Source organism: Onychostruthus taczanowskii, unplaced genomic scaffold (assembly GCF_017590055.1).
Source record: "Onychostruthus taczanowskii isolate IOZ18803 unplaced genomic scaffold, ASM1759005v1 scaffold84, whole genome shotgun sequence".
Taxonomy (NCBI): Eukaryota; Metazoa; Chordata; class Aves; order Passeriformes; family Passeridae; genus Onychostruthus; species Onychostruthus taczanowskii.
This window is the reverse complement of record NW_024506332.1, coordinates 2,835,958-2,855,648: the sequence shown is the minus strand read 5'-3', so window position 1 is coordinate 2,855,648 and position 19,691 is coordinate 2,835,958. Positions and strand designations below refer to the sequence as shown.

The following is a 19,691-nucleotide window of genomic DNA, read 5'->3' as shown; positions in this document are numbered from 1 at the left end:
TTTTGGTATTTTTTTTTCTTGCCATGCAGCTTTAAGCATGGTTAATAGATAATCTGCAAATGCTTTGTTACAAGATACCTGTACACTGAAGATTTCCTTCTGCTGTAGTTTCTAGGATAACATTCTTACACCTCTCATGTTTTAGAGACCTGCACAGTGAAAGCAGCTTTTTCCATTAAAGTGTTATTGAGCGCATCAAAAAGAGCAAACCAAAAGTTTACATGTTTTAGATAATTTCGTTCCCATACAGGAAACAAGTATTAGGTAAGTACAACCATTACACTTAAAGAAAAAAAGTGCAAATCAGCAAAGTTAAGAAATTAAGTTCACAGTTCATTAGGAAGGTGACATCTACCAGTGACTGGGTATACATCCATTGTTCATTAGAAAACCCAAAATGCAGCAAAACAGCCACAGGTGGTGATGCCTAAGGGAAGATTTATCAGGACAGAGTATCTGCTGTCTTAAGGCACAATTAAGAACATTTTCCAAGCAGTTAAGAACAGGCATTCCCTACTGGATCTTTGTGAAAAAGTGTCTTGAGAAGTGGATACTAAAAGCTAGGCCATGTGTATCACAGAAGCAGTTGGTGACAGTAGAAGAAGGCAGTTGATATTCCCTTCTCAGAGGCAGCAGCTTTTCACAGTTGGCTTCCCAAAGCAGCATGGCTTCAGAGGCATCCAAAGTGATTTTACATCTCCGTTTGTCCTGGACTGTTTGTTTCTCCCACCTGAAGCTGCAGCCAGCTCCAGTCTAGAGCCTGAAGAATAAATGAAGTTCAGCTCAACTCTAAGCTAGCAATTTCTCTAGAATAAAGGCAAAGCATGTTAAAGACTTGAAAAAAATTTACTGTAAACAAGTTGGTCAATATAATTTCATGATGAGCCATGTGACTGCTATCAAGGAAACACCTAACACTTGCACTCTAGTATTTTACAATCTTTTTAATATTCTGCATCATTAATAAAGCATCCCTGCCCACCACTATACTGCCACCCAATGATGTTAAATTTGCATGCAGTTTTGCACCAAGTGCTTTGCCCCATCCTTTACTGTTCAGCACAAGTTCCCAGCACAAGGCTCCCAGTCCTGGCAAGCAGAATATGCCAGTGAACAAATTATGAGGGAACAGGTCCTTCCTGTCTCTGCAGCTCCTGCTCTCCCCTTGCCCAGGAGTAAATTGCAGATTTCAATTAGCTGTATTAGTGGTGGCGTTGCAGAAGCAGAACTTTGAAGCCATGCACTTGCCCAGTCCATTTATAGAAGAATGAATACATTACCAAGAAACTCTGCTCTTGATCCTTCATTGTGTCATGCATCACATTTTCTAGTTGGCTACAAAGTTTCCGGGATTCCAGCAGTAGCTCCTCACTGAAAGGGGCAATTATTACACTATTAATTACTATGACAGTTTAAAGAGATGCTGCCTCTATCATCATGAAATATTTCTGGCAGATATGCTGCAGAACACTGCAGTCAGTCAGGTCACAGGCCTGTAATTCATGCTGCAACTTGAAAAGTTGGTGGCAGCCCCTGAGTTACTACACAGAGGAAAGGAAATTTATTCCAGGATGGGACTGGGTTCTTATGTGGAACCACTCTTGCTAGAGAAAAAGCCTATAAACTTAGGGATGGAGCAAAATGCAAACAAACAAACCAAGGTGTCTCATTCCAAGTGGTGAGCCAGTTCATTTAAGGAAGCCAGAACTACACGAGCTTGGCTACAGCAGTCTCCTCAAGGACACAGCTCAGCTACCATGACCTCACATGGCAATGCTTCAACAGCTCTTGCTGTTGTACTTCCAAATGAGCCCAACCATCTCAGATTAAAGGAAGAAAACAAAAAAAACCCCATTATTACTGAAGCAGGGGGAAGTGAAGCTATGCATGATGCCCTGTTTTTTGTAAAGATCTGCAAGCCCCAGAAATCACCAAGACTGCTGAGAATACAAGCTGAACACAAAGTGTAAAACATGAGAAACCCTGTGTGCCATTATTTCATAAAGCAGGAAGCCCAGCTTTGCAGTGCTGACATTAGCAGCTCCAGACTTTGCCTCACCTTTTCCTTACAGAGTCTGATAAATTGTATGTTCCAGAAGGGAGCTGCAGCAGCAGCTGACCCGAGCTACCAAGACGTGATGTGTTCATGCTCTCTGGACTGCCAGTTACAGGACCACGTACTTTACTCTGAAGAAAACACAGAATATTCAGTGTCCAGTTATTTCCACTAGTTTTCAGCAGCCAGGAGTATGAGACAACCTGGAATCTGTCTTTAATACGAATTCAAAATAACCATAGGACACACTCAAGTTACTATTATTTCAGTAATCTATGCTACAAACCATATTCTTGGGTTAAAGTGGAGTTATTCTTTTACTTACACAAGCAATTTTCAGCAAGTTCCACAGTTCTTTCTGTCGTTTCTCCTGAAGCCTAACAACTGTTTCCTCATCTTCACTCATCAGAGCCATCACTTTCTCCACTCTGGGGAACAATTCCAATGCCTTCTGTTTGCAAACTACAGTTTTGCTATTAAAAAAGCAAAAAAACTAATCAGACCACATGTGGGCCACTGCAGTAGGAGAACATTCCTGAAGTTACTTATTTCCTGTAAGATCTCATTAGCTGTATGCATTGAGTTTTAAACCTTCTCTCAACTCTGAATAAATCCACAAAACTCACCTGAGCTGAGCATAAATGACTCGAACTTTTTTTTCAAAGGTCTGGATTGCCTGGAGGAGCAGTCGTACTATTTCCTGGCTGTCACCACTTGTCCTCTGATCTGGAATGACAGTCAGTATTACACAGAAAGGCAGGACACAGTGAGAAAATTCTCAGTGGCTTGTTTCCACTACTGCTTCAATGCTGAAGCATCCAAAGTTCAGGATATGCAAGTTTGAGTGGGATGAATTACACTGAATTTTGGCCACCTTCTTCAAAATTACAAAAAAAAGTTGAAAAGGAGAGCTGGGGCTGCATCAAAGGCACAGCCATGTCTTTTATCCTTCCTACACAGAAACAGCAGCATATGCTTGTGGCAACAGCCTGCTCTGAGAAGAGCTCCAGAGGAGTTTTGAGAACAGCTTGCAAAGCACCAAGAAAGGAAGGCTGGCCTAGTGTGAAAATGACTCCCTGACTCCCCCCTTGAAAAAAAGCCCAGGTGTTGCTAGTATCTGGGCAGGCCTAAAGGCAGATTGTTTTCTCAATGACCACTGCTACATCTCCAAAGTTACTGTCCACACAAAGCAAGCTGACCCTGAGCTAAAGGATCTTTTACCTCTTGGCTTCTCTCTCAGTCTTCGGTACAGCTCTCTGGCTTGTTCTTCTCTGGAATAAAAAAGCAGGAAAAAAAGGATTTCCAAAGAACCAAAATTAAGAACAGATAGTTTGAGAACTCAGATCTTTTCTATACCTGTCTGCCACTTCAGACCAATGACAGATGAGTCAAAAGCCATCTTTAGTGTTAAAGTCATCCCAGTCCCCCATAATTTGGGTGGAACTAACAGCCCTTTCATTGTCCTGTAGTCAGCAAGCTTAGCTAGAAACACTCCTGCATCTGAAGCTCAAGGCAGTTCAACTCACAAATCCTCTAGTGTTCCTCCTTGTTTACGACCTAGTGGGCTTCTCTGCAGGTCCACAATGTCTGTCTGCAGGGCCATCATCCTCTTCACTAACTGGTCCACATCATCCTCCTGAAAGCAGGGTAGAACATAAGCAACAGAACAGTCTCAGAGTTAGACACACTACCACTTCACATTGGTTCTTCCTTTCTCATTCATATTTCTAAACACATATTTATTGCTGTTTGCAAGACACAAACAGCAGCCTTGGCCAAAGACAAATGAGAATATGAGTCACTTCAATTCAAGGAAATTAGGTCGGTGCTCTTAGATAAAACAACTTCCAAGATATTTTTGGGGTTTCCCCAAGATCTCACTTTTCCCCCTAAGCCTCACAACAGAATAAGCTTCATGCATGTAGTACCAGTAATGGACAAAAATGGTGCCACACAAACCAAGGCAATGTGAAATGTGGAATCAGTCCAAACACAAGGAGTTTCTATTTAAGGCAGGGACAATGAAGAAAAAGGGGGAAGAGGGGAGGAATAATAAAAACAAGCCTCTTTTTCTTTATGATAAGCAGATAGATTTAGAAACATACCCGCCCACAAAGTTCCACAGCTTGCTCCATCTCTTTCCAGGCAAACAGCAGCTTCTCAGAAGCTACAGGAATCAAAGAAGAGTGACTGGCTTTCTCATGTTCACAGAGAAAGGGGTAAGTGCTTTTGTGAGGATAAGAGGCATGAAAAGATCTGTTTGCCAGATGCTATACTCACTAATTCCAAATTCAATCTGCTCTTTATACTTTTCCAGATCGATCTGGATGCTTGTTTTAAAGAAGTCCAGCTTTGCTTTCAGCTGCTGAGAAAGGGAGGCCATTGAATTCTTCATCTTCGAGAGGGTGCTGTTGTAACGCAACAGATTCATCCTGCATGGACAAGAAGGTCCCATTAGCCTCCAAAAATAAAAATCCACCAGGATTCCACTTACATCCAAAGCAGACACTTGAGATAGCAGCGAGGACAAATGCAGCTGTGCCAAAGGGCTGACCCTCAGCTTTTCATTAATTGCTTACAGATCCAGTCATGGGTTTCCCCATTCCAGCATTCCCCATTTGTGTCTTCCCTTTCACCAGAGCACAAGAAAGAGACAAGTATTTTAGAGACAGAAATAAGTGTTTTAGAGAAAAGCCACCGTACATGGCTGCTCGCTGCCCCTGCTGAAGCCGGTTACAGTCCTCCTTCAGCATCCGGATTGTGTGCCAGATCTGACCCCACACCTTCCTCAGCTGGAAAAAGTGGAGGTTCTTCTTTGGATCCTGGACTGGAAACAGAGGAGGTGGGGAAAAGGGAAATGTGCATATCAACATGAAGCTGGAAAGTTGTGTTATCACAAACCAGACCAAAATACTGCTCCTTTGAGGGGCATGTTACTGCCTGCAAAGCCCAGAGCTGGATAACCCCTGTGCAGTTCCCCCAGCATATCAAAATCAAACACTTCCTTTTTTCAGCTGTTCTGATAAATGGAATGAATGACAGACCATTTTACTCCTTCTTGATGCAAAAGCTCCCTCTGCTCTTTGTACATGACACAGAACACAGACACTGCTCTCAACACAGACCCCCCATCACATTCATGCCAGAGAAAGTCCTTACGGATGCAGTCAACACTTTCTGGATGAGGACGCAAGGCCACCTGAGCCTCATAGGAAACCTTCTTGTTGTCAAAGAGGAAGAGAAGGTCTGTGTCTGCAGCTGCAGTATCATTCACCTGCAGAAGACAAAAGACCAAACTGGGTTTTCTCTGGAAAAGCAAGCCTTGGTAACACAGTAAACAGAACAGTCCTCCTCAGCTAAACTCAGAACACCAAAGGCAACAGGGTGCCTGTGCTACAATGGCTGTTAGGTCTGTGAGGTCACCATGGCAAAAGCATGCCAAGCCCTGTGATCCCAAAGTGAGAGCAGAGTCTTCTGATTCACTCAAAAGCAAGAAAGGGAGTATCCAGACTCACCTTGCTATCAGCTGTATGTTTAGTGACCAACTTCTGAGAAAACAGTGCAAGTCCTGCTTCCTGCAGCAGTTCCTGGTCTTGTTCTGGAATTCCTGTATCTGACTGAATCCTGGCCTTCACACTCTGCAGAGTCTCTTCCTCTGTCACAGGGTAGGTGTGCACAGTTCCCGTAACCATGTTCAAAACATGAAGCAACTACAAGAAGATTAGCATGGCATGAGAAAGGCTGAAGATACATTGCTCATGTTAGAGCAGAGATTGAGGGACTGAGACAATGACCACCAAAAAACTGCTCAAAGCACTTGGCAGACAGTCACTCTGCAGTTACTTCCTCACATTATGGCAAAGTTCTTGTCCTCCATCAAGTGAGAGGTCACACAGCAACTAAATACCTTCAGCTGTAAAATCCTCTATCAGAATATTGAGCCAAGCATGCACAGAAGCTATTCACTACTCCTAACAAGCTCAGGCAGTATTTGTCCTCAAAGAAGGAAGAGGAGGGCACCTGTCACTAACAGTCAGAAGACAGTTCTATGAGTTTCTCACTCATCCTCCTAAGTCTGTGACTCTCCTCTCACAGACTACAGGCAACTGCTCTCTGGAAAACTTTTCAGGGCAGTATGGACCCATTGCTCACCTTCAAGTTCAAAATGTCATCCAAAGCTTTGAAGCACCCATTGGGTCCGTACGTAGGATCTGTACCTCTCTGACGTGGGTGCCACATTAACATGAGCTGCAGCCATTTCTCCAGCCTCCCAGACAAAACACTGAGCAATAAAAAACAGGAGATCAGAAGAGGTGAAAGTGCATTTCCAGTAACCATATGGCCTGTTCTGTGTAGGAGAACTAACAAAACTCACCCCTCACTTCTCCCTGTCACAAATGCAGTGTTTAGAAGGCAGAAACCAAGACTGATAAGTGACAAGTCTGACAAGTGACAATAGTACTGCCTGTGTCACGCACTCAACTTATTTACAGATTAACACAATATTATAGATAACACAATCTTGGTCCTTTTGCAGAAGAATCAGTTTATCTCAGCACAGCAATTTCTAGTGCTCACCTGTTCAGATTGTTCGGGCAGGGCAGACTGCTAGAAAACTTGACTTCTCCAGACAAGTCCTCTGAAACAACAATATCCAGCTCACTCTTCTGTCGCACTTTTGCATGCCTAATGTAAGCAAGCACAATGGTGAAACAATTGCCTGCCTTTCCCATCCTGCAAGTTAGTAGGCTCTTAAAGCTGCTCTTGGCAGACATAATACAGATGCCACTTTGGTTTCTGTTATCTGCCCTGCAGGAGTCAGCCCTCATCCCACAGGGCAAGTATCAGGAATACTGACCTTGCCCAGGTGGGTCAAACTCCTGTAAGGGGGTCAGTTTCCATAAGGGCAAGGAACATAGGGATATTACCCTCAGCATCAAGGGACCACACTTCTTGTAAACAGGACAGTCACACATGCCCACTCAGCACCCAGCCATGGTTCACTCACCATTGCACTGGCTGCCAGTTGGGTAGGAACGGTCGGAAGCCTGTAATGCACTCGAAGGCAAGCGTGCCAAAGCTCCAGTAATCCACTGTCACCGTATACTTCTGCTGCTCCAGCAGCTCTGGAGCCTGACAGTTTACACACATGAGACAAAGCCACCCAGCTCTGAGCTTTCTCTATCCCTTAACATCTCATTAACATTGGTAGAAATGATTAAAGACATTGCTGAATGCTGCCTCACACATGCTTTGAGACCCTCTCGGAGTGAGCAGCATTCCTGGTTACAGGCACTCCTGCTTATTTATAACAGAAGCAACTAGCAGAAAAGCCACTATCAGCAAAAAAGCAGTCACCTTTGCTAGCTTCAGCACCACAAACACACCACATACCACACAAGTACTTAACCCCAGCCCAAAGCTTGATAACAGTTAATTCTACCCCACTAGAAAGCAGCAGCTGCTCTTCTGGCTGAATTCCATTCTTACCAGGTACTGCAGAGTCCCAACAAAGGATGTGCATAGGCTACCCTGATCCAACTCCTTAGCATAACCAAGGTCAATGATTTTGTGTATTAACTGAAACACACAACAGAGAATAAGAATGCTAGACTGAAGTCCTGTTAAAAGCAGATCATACAGCAGAAAGAAAAGGTTCAGCTCTTCAAAGCTATACCAGAAAGGTGCCAGTGAAGAGACAGAAGTAGAAACAGGAGGCTACTGTAGATTCCTAAAACCACAATGAATTTGAAGGTGTCACAGCACACTTAGCAGCTATGAGTCTAGCTCCTTCCAGTCTTAGGTCAATCAGTACAGTCTGGCTCTTTCCTTAATAGCTGAAAGTCACAATTTCAGGTGTTAACAGATGTCTAATACAATGTCTCAGCTGCACACAGAATACCATTCATCTGACACAGTGACCTGAGACAGGTGTTACCCTGGGCTGAGTGCTCTTGCAGAGGGACCATGAAGCACATGCATGTTCCTGGTAAGCTTACTTGACTGTGCAGGCAGAGACAACTGCTTCCTGCTTACCCTTTGTTCTCCTTGCTGCAGCACAATGTTCTCTGGTTTCAAGTCTCTGTGGATGATCCTGTTCTCATGAAGGTATCTGAGAGCAGAAGCTGAGACACAGACAAAGCCAATTGTAAGAGCATAATAACAGTACCTAGCATGAGCTCAGTAAGGATTCACCTCTATCTAGTAATAAGCATCAAACCTTGTACAATCAAACACTAAATGTAAGGTGTAAAGTTAGCATCATAGAACTCTGGACACAACTGAGTTCTCTCTCTGGGTGTTCCCTCACATCCTTCCTTTAAACTGTAGTAATGCTGGCTAGATTCCTGTAGGCAAGGACCTCCCCAGACTCCCAACACTTTTGGTAGATGGTCAAGATAAGAAAAGGTCAGTCTAAAATGGAGTCACTAAGGTCACTGCTGCATATTTGGAGTAGACTCAGGACTAAAAGGGTTTCCATGGCTCAGACAACTATGAAGGTACTGCTACCACTTACCAATGTCAGATAACAAGATAAGAATAGCTTCTTCCCGCAAGCCACAGCAATTCTCCAGCTGGTTCAGGTACTGCAAGTAAGCAACACAGAATGCAGTCTTTCCCTCCTCTATCCTGAGTGAGGCCCCACAGTCCCACAAATTCTCAGGGATGCAAGAAATTTCAGCAACAGCAATTAAATTCTCCAGAAGCACAAAACTCCATGGACTGTGACCTGTGGTAGCAGCAATTACAGCTTCGTAATTAAAGCAGCCTTGGTTTAATTTAATGGGAGGATAAACGAGCAGGTGAAAGGAGTCACTGTCATCCCATTCTCCTCCTTCTGTTTGTTCCATCCCTCTTTGCCATTTCCCCTGTGCCTGCCAGTATCAACTCCAATCTCAGGCCTAAGGTCTGTGTTTTAGCTATGGGCAGATTATAGCAAAGGTCAGAAAAGCCTTAGGATTAGAACTATCATGTGTTATTTCTTCCTATGACAGACAGGAGTTAATCACTTTCAGGAAGGGTACAGCCTACAGATGCACCTGCCCTACAATGGTCTTGGCCATGCTCAGGTATTGTTGCACATCCCTTACACCTGCCCTCATTCTTTATGTGCAAACTCCTCACAGTGTCACTTACATCCAAAAAAATAAAAAGAGTTTTGCAAAACACATCTTCAAAAGCTGAACATAATATCAAGGACCAAGCCACCTTTTGATGCCATGACTAGAATTAGGAAGCATAAGGATGTGAAAGCAAAGGCTTTAAGGGAAAACTTCAGCAGAAAACCTAGGATAAGATCAGAAGCTGATCCATTCCTTGGCTACCACCCCAGGGACCTCACCTTGCGGAGGTCTCCACCTTGGCAGTACTCCATGGCCAACAATGGCAAATCATTTGGTGCCAGCTTCTGCATCCCTTCGGGGACATCGCGGGCAGCCACCACATTGGGATGGTTCAGCCTGCGGAACAAGAATTAGCCAAGTACACACGATGCTCTGCAACTGCTATACAGGCTCACATGCTCCTGGTCATCACCTGAAGTCCCACATGGTCACAAATCCTTTTAGAAACTAAATCAGTGAATTCTAAAGATTTGCATCTTTGACGGATCTAGATTCATTCCAACTCCTGGCTTTTCACGTGCAAGCCAGTGTGTTTCTCCAACACACGCATCACAGATCGGCCCAGAAGGAACAGCAGCAAGCCTTGCAAAGGAGCGCAAGACAAGTGTTGCCACCGTCCAGAAAAGACCCAAACTCCAATCAGAGTTGGGGTCTGAGAGCACTAAACCCAAAAATGTTCATCCAACACCCCAAGGGACTGCCCCAGACAGACATTAAATCAGGCATGGCAGCGGCTAGGTAGCTGAGTGCCCTCACACACCCAGCAGTGTCTGAGGGCACGGCACACGAGCCGAAGACGGCACTGCGAGACCCAAGAGTCTCACGCAGCACAACGTGGAGTTTTCTTAGGCGTGAACTTCCAGGCACTTGCCGCCGGCACCTCCCGGAAGGGGATCCCTGGGCGGCCGGCGGCCCAAAGCCTCTCTCCCCCACACGTCCCTCAGCGCCCTCCCGTCAGACGCGCGCTCCGCGGCCGCCTCCGCCACGCGTCCCCACAAGCGGGCACCGGGCTCGGCCCGCGGGCACCGCCGCCGCGCCTCACCTCTTCATGATCTGTATTTCCAGCGCCCAGCGGTCGCGGTTGCGCGGGCTCAGCTCCTGCCGGCACTGCTTGATGGCCACCTGCTCGCCGGTTTCCTGTGGGCACAGTACGGGTTGGGCTGAGCGCGGGTCCCGAGCCGGGGCGCCGCGGGCCCGGCCGCCGCCTACCTTGTTGTGCCAGCGGATGACGTTGCCGAAACCGCCGGTGCCCAGGCGCTCCCGCATCTCCCAGGGCCCGCAGGTCAGCGCCTGCAGCGCGGGCGGGCGGCTCATGGCGGGCCCGGCTCCGCTCCGCGGGACCTGCGCTTCCGGCTCCGGAGCGAGCGCCGCCCTCTGAGGGGACGCGCGGGGCCGGCGCTCGGCCCGCCCGGGGCCGCCCCGCTCGGAGCGGCGAGCCGCGACCGCCGCCAGGCCGGGGCTCGGCATGACACCAGAGAGCAGCTCGCGGGCTGTGTAAGTAAAATCGCAGAGTTACCGGCTTCTTCTTCTTCTTCTTCCCACAGCATCTCTAAAATTGGCCAATCCGGAACGCAGCGTTTGGTTTCTCGCCCGCGCCGCCCCAGACAAAGCGCTGTTCTGGGCATTGCATCTGGGTTGGATGCTTCGTCCTCCCGGGCTGGCTGGTGTGAGGTGATTTAATGCACTTTAATGGCACTGCAAGGGCGCACAACGTTACGGGGGTGGAAAGTGCGCTCCAAGATCTGCCACAACTCTAAAGTCCCCTCTTAAGTCCCCTCTTTTTGCAGGCTGATGATGAGAAATCGCATCCTAAATTATCCCGCTGTACTCCTGGTTCTGCTTTAGAAACTGGACTATTTGTGCCTTTTGCTTTGAACAAATTCTAAAACAGACAAACAACAAAAAAAACCCCAATGACAAAACTACTGAAAAAACACAGAGTCTTTCTCCATATTAGCCTTGAATCTCAATTTATGACTCATCTATCATATTTCACCAGCTGTTATCCAGATGCCTTCTCTGGCTTTATATAAACAGAGTCTGAGCTCATGATTTCTGGAATTAGTAGTTTTCTCAAATAATTGGGTTAGCTTTCTGCATATAACATAGATGATAAAAAGGTGATAGTGTGGGCAACAGTGCCTGAATATTATCTCAAATATTTGGAACTTCAGGGCAATCCTAAAGACTGGAAATTAAATTGTATCTTTTTGCCTGTATCTTGTGCCTGCTACTCTATCACACTCCCAGCTCTTGGTTTGTAGAGGAGGTGTTATATTTTAAAAGCAAGAGAGAAAATGGACTTCTGGTGCAGGACTTGTTCAAGTTTCTAAGTTTATCAAGTAAAAGCACATCTGGGTCCAGCCTGGCAGTTTCCCCAGGAAGACCAGGATAGTTAGACCAGACAGCTGAGAAGTGACGGGTTGAAGATGTGTAAAAAGAATTTCTGTAATTTAAAACTTTGATTTAAAGTTACACCTTGAACTCCGTTCACACCACAAAACTCCTTTGTTCAACATCTTATTTTTGTCTCTACAGATAATTTGAGATTTGGAACTGATGTGGAAAACACTCAGAATGGAAGGCAAACTCCCATGTCTCCTTTTGCTGGTGGGAGCAATCATGACTGCCCAGTGCCAGGTAAGAGGCTGATGCATCAGATAATTCTCTTGCCATCTTCCTGTATTTTCAGCAGCACTTCCTTACCATTGACTCCAGCTGTCTGCATCAGGCAGAAGGAGAATCTGCTTAGCTCACTAGAAATCAGAGGAAAAAATGTTACATCTGGATGGCAAGCAACCACCTGGTAATCCGTGGCAACTAAATGATTTACAATTCTTAGGAACCCATCCTGAGGTACTAGAGGCACTTTTCACTGGACTGTCTAACAAGAGGACAGACAGTTCCTCAGAGCTTCCCTGATTTAGGTGCCCTCAAGAAAAGGACTGACTCTTTGAAGTTACTTGTTCTGTCATATTTTTAAGAGAGCAGTTACTCACAGGATTAACCTTCTTTGCTTGCAGGGCTTACACACACGTTTCAAACGAGGAACCAAACCTAGAGGTAAGCCAGGCTAACTAACTAAAACCATGTTAGCTGGAGCAGTATGAACACAGGAGGGGAAAGCAAATGATGTTGAAGAAACAGAGCCTGAAAGCTTTTTGTCATGGTTACGTGGATGAGAGATTCAGAAGCCAAAATACCAGACCATTAATACCATCCACAACAAAGTTTTCCCCTCTCTCTGCTCTTCCTGAAATAAAAAGAGGTCAGTCAATAGTGGAATAGTACATCTAGCAGCACAGCAGAGAGAGAGATGGGACAGTTGTGGTCTGAGAAGGAAAAAGGGCAACCCATTAGACAGATGCTCCCATCACAGATACTTTTCTCCTGGAAACAGAAGGGACTCCTTTTGCTCAGCCAGGTCTTTTCCCTGAATCTCTAAAAGAGGATTTCCTTTCTCTGATTGCAGACATTTGCACAGATCATTCATCTGCAGAAATTTACCAACACAGGGGGACCTGGCTGAGGCTTTCAGGGAGCAGAATAGAATACTGTAGGTGCGACAGCGGTCGGAGTCGCTGCCACACTGTGCCTGTCAGAGGTATGTATGACAAAGAAAAATGGTGAGAGATTGTCCATCTGATCATCCTAAAGAAGAACTCCACAGTCAGGGCCACAGTTACTGCACAGAAAATTTGTCTGGGAATAGAAGAGGATAGAAATGAAAACAGAAACAAAGAATGGAAGTGCTACATAAAAAGGCTGTAAGAACATGGCAATAACAGGTGGGTAGGGAAAAACAGAACAGGCTAAAGGAGGCTGACAGGAAAACTAAAGGTGTGTGTAATTGCCAGCTTCTTGCTTCTGTGAAATCTAACAGTATTTCCTGACTTTTGCTTATTCCACAGTCTGCACTAGAAAGAAATGCTACAATGGGGGCCAATGTTCACAGGCATATTATTCCCCACAGCTCTTCATCTGCCAGTGCCGCCAAGGTTTCTCAGGGAAGCAGTGTGAAATAGGTGAGTGTAGCACATCAACTGCTGTGAGCAATGCTGCTGCTGTTAGCTATGCAGTGCACAAGGATGAGGTACCCAGAAGCTCCTGCTGTAGGCTAGGCTCTCTAATAAGTTGGGGTTTTTTTTATTCTAAAGCTAATACTACAAAGAACTTTTAAGGACACCTGGGTTGTTTTAGGTGTCTCTTAGTAAAACTGTGAATTTTGCAACTGAAGACCTTCAAGTACACTCACAGTCTGCCTGACAGAGCATTTTCACTGACTTACTAGATGTCTGAGAGCCAAGTTTAAACACAACAGAGACTAGGGAACCTGTCTGGGAAAGAATTTGGATGCTGTCCTTACATTTTGTTCCCTTTTGTTCAGATACTGAAGCTAAATGCTATGAAGACACTGGAGTAACATATAGGGGTACCTGGAGCATGACAGAGAGTAGAACTGAATGTTTAAATTGGAATAGTGGTGGCTTGGTGAACTGGATGTACACTGGCCAAAGAGAGGATGCTGCTGAGCTGGGATTGGGCAATCACAAATATTGCAGGTGAGGAGCTGATGGCACACAGGTCAGAGCCACAGGAATCAGCCCATTCAAAGAGCCTGGAGCAAAAGAATGGCTGATTGCTGTAGTCTGATTCCAAACAGGCAACACTCTGCACAGGTGCAGATACTGTGCAGCCCGTGAGCAGTAATTGCAACATCTGTAGACATAGCTGAACTTCAGATTTTCCTAGTCTGGATGTTTATGGCAGACTACAAAATGCAAGTATCTCTCACCCCACAGTCTTTCCCTTGCCCCTTCCCAGCCCTCCCTAAACTCCAGTTTTAATTCAGTTTCCTACTGCTTCAAATTCTGGTCAAAACTGTAAAAACAATATTTCCTGTACATGACCTAAACTGCACAAACATGATGTCCACTCCTGCTGGCTACTTGCCATCTCATCTTCACCTCAATGTACTCCACAGTTTTATAATTAAAACAGGAATTCTGGCAACTTCTGAAGGTTCAGTCCACATCTTCACTGCAGAGCAGGACTAAGTTGGCAGAGTAGATGGCCTACATGACACTATTGGCAGTAGCTTTATAATGATGCATAGTATTGTGACTCTTTCAGAAACCCAGATGAGGATTCCAAACCTTGGTGCTATATCTACAAAGGGGGAAGGTACACCTGGGAATACTGCAGTGTGCCCTCCTGTTCAGAAGGTACATGCAGGGGATGGGGAATGGAATTTGGAATTTCCATTATTCACTGCATATATAATGGTTTTCTGTGAACTTGGGCTATTTCTGTAGCCTAAAAAGTTGAGTCTCTCATGTTCTGTCATATTTAGGCTTTTAGTATTTATGACACTGAAAGAATGAGATACATAGAGGTAATATAGAGATGCCTTGATAGAAATCATACCTAGGAACAACTGACAGGTTCACATCAATCTGTTAATGTGCAGCTTTCTTATTGAAGCTAGGAACACGAACTGCAGATCTGGAAGAGGCACAGATTACCGTGGCAGCCACAGTGTTACCAGTTCTGGAGCTACCTGTTTGAAGTGGAATTCTCTAATCCTTGTCAACAAGCTATATACTGCTTGGAGAAGAGATGCTTACCAGCTGGGCCTTGGTAGTCACAATTTCTGCAGGTATGTAGTTGGTTATAGAATTAAAAAAAAACCCCACCAAACTGCCTTGCAGTACTCTTGGGTAACACTTTGACACCTTTAGGTCTCTGCAAATTCTCTGCACATCTGACAATAAAAATAGCTCTTCTCTCTGCTGTGTTGCAGGAATCCTGATAATGACAGCAAGCCCTGGTGCCATGTCCTGAAAGGAAATCAGCTCACATGGGAGTACTGCAATGTGCCTGTTTGCAATGTGCCTACTTGTAAGGATACCAGCACTCCTTGTTCTTCTCTTTCTTTGAAGCATTACTGTCCTGCATGTCATCTGTATTAAAGTAAGATATAGAGAAAAAAAAAAAAAAAAAGCTGTATTACACTCAGGCATCTTCTAGTGAAAAAAGAGCTGGGGTTAAACAAACAAACAAACAAGAAAAAAATTTTGGAGCAGAAAGAGATTCTGTAGCTCCACTCTCACAGAAGTGCCTTTTGGTCTGCCAGAAGGGAAGATTGCAGAAAGGGAGAACAGGAAAGGCAGGGTTTCCTTACTGTATTTTTCAAATCAGAATACAAGTTTCCTAGGAAACAGGGGTGAGTCAAATACTAAACAGTTTTGTGGCAGGCTGCCTCAGCATGGACTGGTGACTAGGAGGCTCTTAACCCTAACTCAAAGCAAGAGTGCCTGAACAAAAAGCCTGTTTTTGGGTTTGTCATCCACAGCCACGTGTGGCTTACGGCAGCGCAGGGCACGCCAGTTCAGCACTAAAGGGGGCTCCTATGCAGAAATTGCAGCTCACCCGTGGCAAGCTGCCATCTTTGTGAAGTATCGCCGAGTGCCTGGAGAGCACTTCCTCTGTGGAGGAGTTCTGATCAGCTCCTGCTGGGTTTTGTCAGCTGCTCACTGTTTTGAGGAAGGGTAAGTTGAGGATTCAGTACTATCTGGGGGGAAAAAAAAAAGTCTGGAAAATAGAAGAATGCAGTATAGCTTTACTGGGAGGGTATAAGACTTGGAAAAAACCCTCTTTATCTCAGTAAATCTGCACAAAAGATTATAGTTAATTGTGCTGAGCGTTACAGAGAGGCATTTAATTGGGCAAAGTAGCAGGATGGGATTAAGGTACCGCAGGAGAGTATCAGATACCTTAAGAACAAAGTTGTCAATACAAAAGCAGAACCATCTGAAACTTGAGAACAGCAAGGGGCTGGCAGAGGAGCATTGCCCTGATAGCGAACAAAAATGAAGGCAAATAGGTCACTTTGAAGTCAAACTGCCTGGGTAACAACGTAGTAATAGAGCTAAAATAAAAATACATTTAAAAAAATTAAAACAAAAAAAAAAGCAGACTTTCCAATAGCACATCTTCAAGGGAAGAGTCGACTCTAGTAAATAGAATAGTAAATAGTATATAGAATAAACAGGAATACAGACTCTCTTTGCTTCAGCTTTAGTACAGATCAGCTGAAGATTGTGCTGGGTAGGACTTCCCGAGCAACTCCTGAGGAAATGGAACAGAAGTTTCAAGTGAAGACCTACACTGTGCATCAGAGATTTGACTCAGAAAATTTAAACAATGATATTGGTAAGAGCTTCTCTGACTTTGTGGCTGGAAGGTCATGGTTGGCTCGAGTTTGTGGTTAATGAAGTGGGGATGTTTTTTGCTTGTTCAGCTCTGTTGCAGTTGAACTCAGATGCAGAAGACTGTGCTGTTGAAACAGGCACTGTCCGCACAGCCTGCCTCCCCACCCCAGAGCTGCAGCTGCCTGACTGGACTGAGTGTGAGATCTCTGGCTATGGCAGAAATGAAGAATGTAAGTAGGAGATACATCTCTGCATGTCCAGAGCTTGAGTCCTCTGTGCCCTCCAAGAATTCAAGCCTTTAGCATCACTGAATGTGTAATGTGTCATGTTGGCTTATGTGAGGACTACAAAATGTACACAGGAGTTACTCAGAATCAGGTTTTGCTGTAAGTTATTCATCTCAGTTCTGTCAGCTGTAGGGGTTGTTCTGTCAGTAGCAGAGTCTTCCTTGATACTCTCCACAGTACAAAACTTAAAAAAAAAATGGCACAATGATAAGGTAGGAGAGAAGTAAGATTTACCATCAGGTCTGCCACATCTGCTGTACTCAGTACATTTGGATACTGTAATTTGGACAGAAATCCATTTCTGTCAAGCCTTAATATACCATATAGTTGCAGACTGATGCCTTATTCTGAGACATTGGCTATGCAGAGATGAGCAAAAAAAAATAAAAGCTAAAGAAATAAGTAAAGAAATAACAATCCCAGATATACATTAAAAGGCTGGTTAAATTGTTTCTAAAGTGAGCTATAACAAACAGAAATAAAAGCTGTCTGAAAGTATACACAGGCAGATCTGTATTTAAAGCAAACAAAAAAAAAAAAGCTATAACAAACAGAAATAAAAGCTGTCTGAAAGTATACACAGGTAGATCTGTATTGAAGCAAACAAAAAAAACCCCAGCCCTCATTTTACTTTCTTCCTTTTCCATCTTCTTTAAGTTCTCTAACTTGTAAACTTAGTAAGACAAAAACTGTGAAGCATCCGTTGTACAAGACCTAATCACAGTTTGGATCCATAGGGGTTTTGGAACAGACCTAAAGACATAGCATGTAAGTGGAGCATAAAGTGTTTTTAAAGCTTGTCCTCAGCATTGCTTACAGGGAGTACAGGGTGAACTCTGAGAGGGAAAAGATGCTGCAACTGTAATTCAAAACTTTGCTGAATAACAACAATCCTGCCAACTTTCAGTTTTGTGTAATTGTAGCTATACAGGGGAATAAAACCAATATCCAAAACTGACCACCCAAATCTCTTCCATTCCAACTTAAGTGTACCAGTTACTCAGTATTATGTATGACAAAGCATCTAACTTTTGTTAGTGCAAGTCTAGTGTTAAAAAGCTAGGATCCTGTTTCATACAGTTAAGGCATTTTTATAGGCATTTCCCATGACTTCACTTTGATTGATGTAACTATGCAAAGATGACTTATCCACCCAAGAAACGTGGCAGTCTTCAATTTGGAGCCTGCATGAAGCTCTCTAGCTTGCTGAAGAAACAGTATTGTTTCTCAACTAGGCTTAAGCTGTTCTGATTATCGAAGTGAAACACCCAAAATATAAAAAAACCCTTTCACAAGGAAGTTTTAGTTTAGCCACAGAGCTACTTCTGTTGACTCTCCCCTAAACTATGGAAACGGGATTGCAACTTTTAAAAAACATATATCTGCACATACACAGACATATATAGATATTTATATTGTCATTTTTCTTCCAGTTTCTCCATTCTATTCAGAGCACCTGAAGGAAGGCCGGGTCAGATTGTTCCCAGCCAGTCGGTGCACAGCACAGTATCTAGACAACAGGACAGTTACAGACAACATGTTATGTGCAGGAGACACAAGGCACCTTGATGATGCCTGCAAGGTAAACCCAATTCTCTTTCTCCTTCTCGTTCTCCTTCTCTTCTCTTCTCTCTGTCTCTTTTCTCTGTACTTTGAGCTAACTAAATAAAAAGCTCCAGAAAACAGTTTCAAGAAGTTATGCATTTGCCTACATGGCAGCTCTAGTAGACTTTTGATGGACAGAACTGGTGGCTCCTCTTTCACTTCTCTTCCCCCACCCCTCATGGAGGGGAAGGCAGGGAACACTTAAACAATCAAACCAGAGCAACACAGACCGAAAATCCCAAATACAGGAAATACCACAAAACTGAACAGGAAAACCCACCCCAGCATTTCCTAGCATTTTCTGTTATGTGAGCATGCAAAACACTCAGCAGGAGGTTCTGTAGAAGGAAGGGGGTGCCCCTCTACTGAAAGTAGTGAAAAGAAGAATAAAGGCTGAAAGATGGTAGAGAGCAATGACACGAGGAGAAATGAAGGCGTGCATTCAATCCACATCCTTTCTGTTTAAACAGCTATTTAATAATTTTGCTTTACTGTTACACACAGCAGTATAAAACCCCTTGGATCTTTATAGCTTGAATAAGGGCCTTACTCTGTTTTTTCTTTTCACCATTTTATCTGCATTTCATAAATGAGCTCCATACAAAGGTAGACACTTCAGTGTTACATTTTTCTGTGTCTCTCCCCATAAGAGGAGCATTGAGGGAGTCTGGAGCATAGAAGTGACTTGGGTAAAAGTACTGTTACTAGAGCTCTTGATTTGTGAGCGTACTGCATAGGGTATTTCTGTAAACATAATGCACCCCTAAAGCCAGTGGGGGTGGGAAAAGCAATTGTTATTAATCTGCTGCTTCTCTGTAGGGTGACTCTGGAGGGCCCCTGGTGTGTATGAAGGATGATCGCATGTTTCTGATCGGAATCATCAGCTGGGGAATAGGCTGTGGCCGCAAAGACATACCCGGTGTTTATACAAATGTGGTTCGCTATCTTGACTGGATTCAGGACACCATGAAGCTCTGAGAAAGAAAAATGAACCCTTTCCAATCTTGCCACCATGCCCTCACAGCTTCCTTCTGGGTGTTTTTAGTATGCTGACAGGGCTTTCTGTTTGTCCAGATGCTTATGACTTCTAGTGCAACAGGAAGACAAACTGCAGTGTGGGAAGGGCATGTTCTCATAATACTCTCCCTATTACAGTTTATTAAAATCTAATCAACCTTTTCCCCAACATGACCCAACTTTAACCTTGCATCAAATCACATAAGTACAATAAAAAATTAATTCTGACCCTGAGTGAATAAACCAAGAGAGATCATGCATCTCTTTAGCAGCTATATTGTTTTGGCAGTGGGTGTGAACTGAAGGGGACATTTAATTTCCTGAAAGCTTCATCTCCCTCCTTACTTGGCTGTACAATTGGAAGACATTAAGCTCTGTCCTTATACCA

General features: G+C 44.2%; 2 protein-coding genes across 2 annotated transcripts; one reads left to right on the top strand and one right to left on the bottom strand.

Annotated features, from left to right (window-relative positions):
• Nucleotides 1–47: 47 nt before the first annotated feature.
• Nucleotides 48–10,595, bottom strand: IKBKB (inhibitor of nuclear factor kappa B kinase subunit beta). Its single transcript, XM_041424871.1, has 21 exons — nt 10,390–10,595; nt 10,223–10,317; nt 9,399–9,516; nt 8,574–8,643; nt 8,093–8,181; nt 7,547–7,636; nt 7,065–7,189; nt 6,635–6,742; nt 6,209–6,338; nt 5,572–5,766; nt 5,216–5,330; nt 4,760–4,883; nt 4,337–4,488; nt 4,162–4,223; nt 3,583–3,692; nt 3,278–3,327; nt 2,683–2,782; nt 2,382–2,529; nt 2,060–2,187; nt 1,281–1,371; nt 48–760 (listed from the first exon to the last, which is right to left on the bottom strand). The coding sequence occupies exons 1-21, from the start codon at nt 10,492–10,494 to the stop codon at nt 692–694; spliced, it is 2,274 nt and encodes a 757-aa protein (XP_041280805.1). The 5' UTR covers nt 10,495–10,595; the 3' UTR covers nt 48–691.
• A 1,132-nt stretch (nt 10,596–11,727) lies between these two features.
• On the top strand, nt 11,728–19,578 carry PLAT (plasminogen activator, tissue type). Its single transcript, XM_041424878.1, has 13 exons — nt 11,728–11,820; nt 12,204–12,243; nt 12,653–12,784; nt 13,092–13,205; nt 13,568–13,742; nt 14,314–14,405; nt 14,665–14,839; nt 14,984–15,081; nt 15,536–15,731; nt 16,259–16,395; nt 16,484–16,624; nt 18,115–18,263; nt 19,106–19,578. Exons 1-13 carry the CDS (start codon nt 11,740–11,742, stop codon nt 19,262–19,264), a joined length of 1,689 nt encoding a protein of 562 aa, XP_041280812.1. The 5' UTR covers nt 11,728–11,739; the 3' UTR covers nt 19,265–19,578.
• Nucleotides 19,579–19,691: the final 113 nt, after the last annotated feature.